This window comes from Octopus bimaculoides, chromosome 5 (assembly GCF_001194135.2).
Source record: "Octopus bimaculoides isolate UCB-OBI-ISO-001 chromosome 5, ASM119413v2, whole genome shotgun sequence".
NCBI classification, from domain to species: Eukaryota; Metazoa; Mollusca; class Cephalopoda; order Octopoda; family Octopodidae; genus Octopus; species Octopus bimaculoides.
Window position 1 is genome coordinate 109,044,793 of NC_068985.1, and position 1,046 is coordinate 109,045,838.

The window sequence follows — 1,046 nt, forward strand, 5'->3', positions numbered from 1 at the left end:
TATATATATATATATATATATTCAACGTTTATACATCTATACTCAACATATTCCCTTCTCAGATTCACACAATTATTGCAGCGGTCCTTCAATTGTTCTAATCCCTGTGTAAGAACTCGGAAGGTTGGACCCCCGCGTACGTGCCACAACAGCTCCCTATGTCACCACGACCATCACTACCAGTCACTGCTATATTATAAATTTTATCTGGTTTTCTAACATTAAGCAAATATCACACTGGAACTCGGGGTGGAGGGCGTTGACTGGCGGAGAAACAAATGAATCAAATCAGGGGTGAGGGTGTTGAATGGCGGAGAAACATATGAAATAAAATCAGGGAATTTTTGAAAAGTTGTTGCTGATTAAATTTTGTTCTAATTTCTCGGAAGACCAAATATTGCAGAGAAATGCAACATTGCAGGAACTATTCGTAACCTTAGTCATTCTTGCGAGATTCTAAGTTACAGTCCTGGAAGAAATCTTTGTCTTCTCTAAGCAATCTTAGACTTGAGACACAAAATAATGTCAGCCAACATCACAATTTCAACACTATAGAATGTCAACATGTTATATATTTGGTCGACTATACAGTATCTGATCCCTAGCTGAGATTATACGAAATGTGACATACTTTGTAAAAGTCGATCACTTGCTAACTTAAACCAAGTTTTGTAGATATACTCATATAACAGCATTCACGTCGCCCCCCCCCATTCACCTTGAAAACAAACAAACAAACAGCTATATTCAAAATTATTCTTATGATATTTATCACTTACATTATCACCCATGAAGAATCTGCTACCTCCATTTTGCATCTCCAAAGTTCTCTCTAAGAATGGAAGTATTCTGCGACAGGTTTCCTGAAATCTCATACGCCTCTCAGACTTCAATAGAAAAGACAAAGTAAACAAATCAGTTGATAAGAACTATGATGAATAGTGGTGGAATTTTACGATATTCATAGCTTTGAAACATCATACAAATGTTTATAAACAGGTAAGCATACATAATATATGAATATATGTATGTATATATATATATAT

General features: G+C 35.3%; 1 protein-coding gene across 1 annotated transcript in view; it reads right to left on the bottom strand.

The window, feature by feature from the left end:
• LOC106869767 (S-crystallin 3) overlaps positions 1–1,046 on the bottom strand; it is a 22,780-nt gene that overhangs the window by 8,257 nt on the left and 13,477 nt on the right. Inside the window, exon 4 of the mRNA XM_014915632.2 lies at positions 780–887. Coding sequence (XP_014771118.1) covers positions 780–887 — 108 coding nt within the window. The remainder of the gene's footprint in view (positions 1–779; positions 888–1,046) is intronic.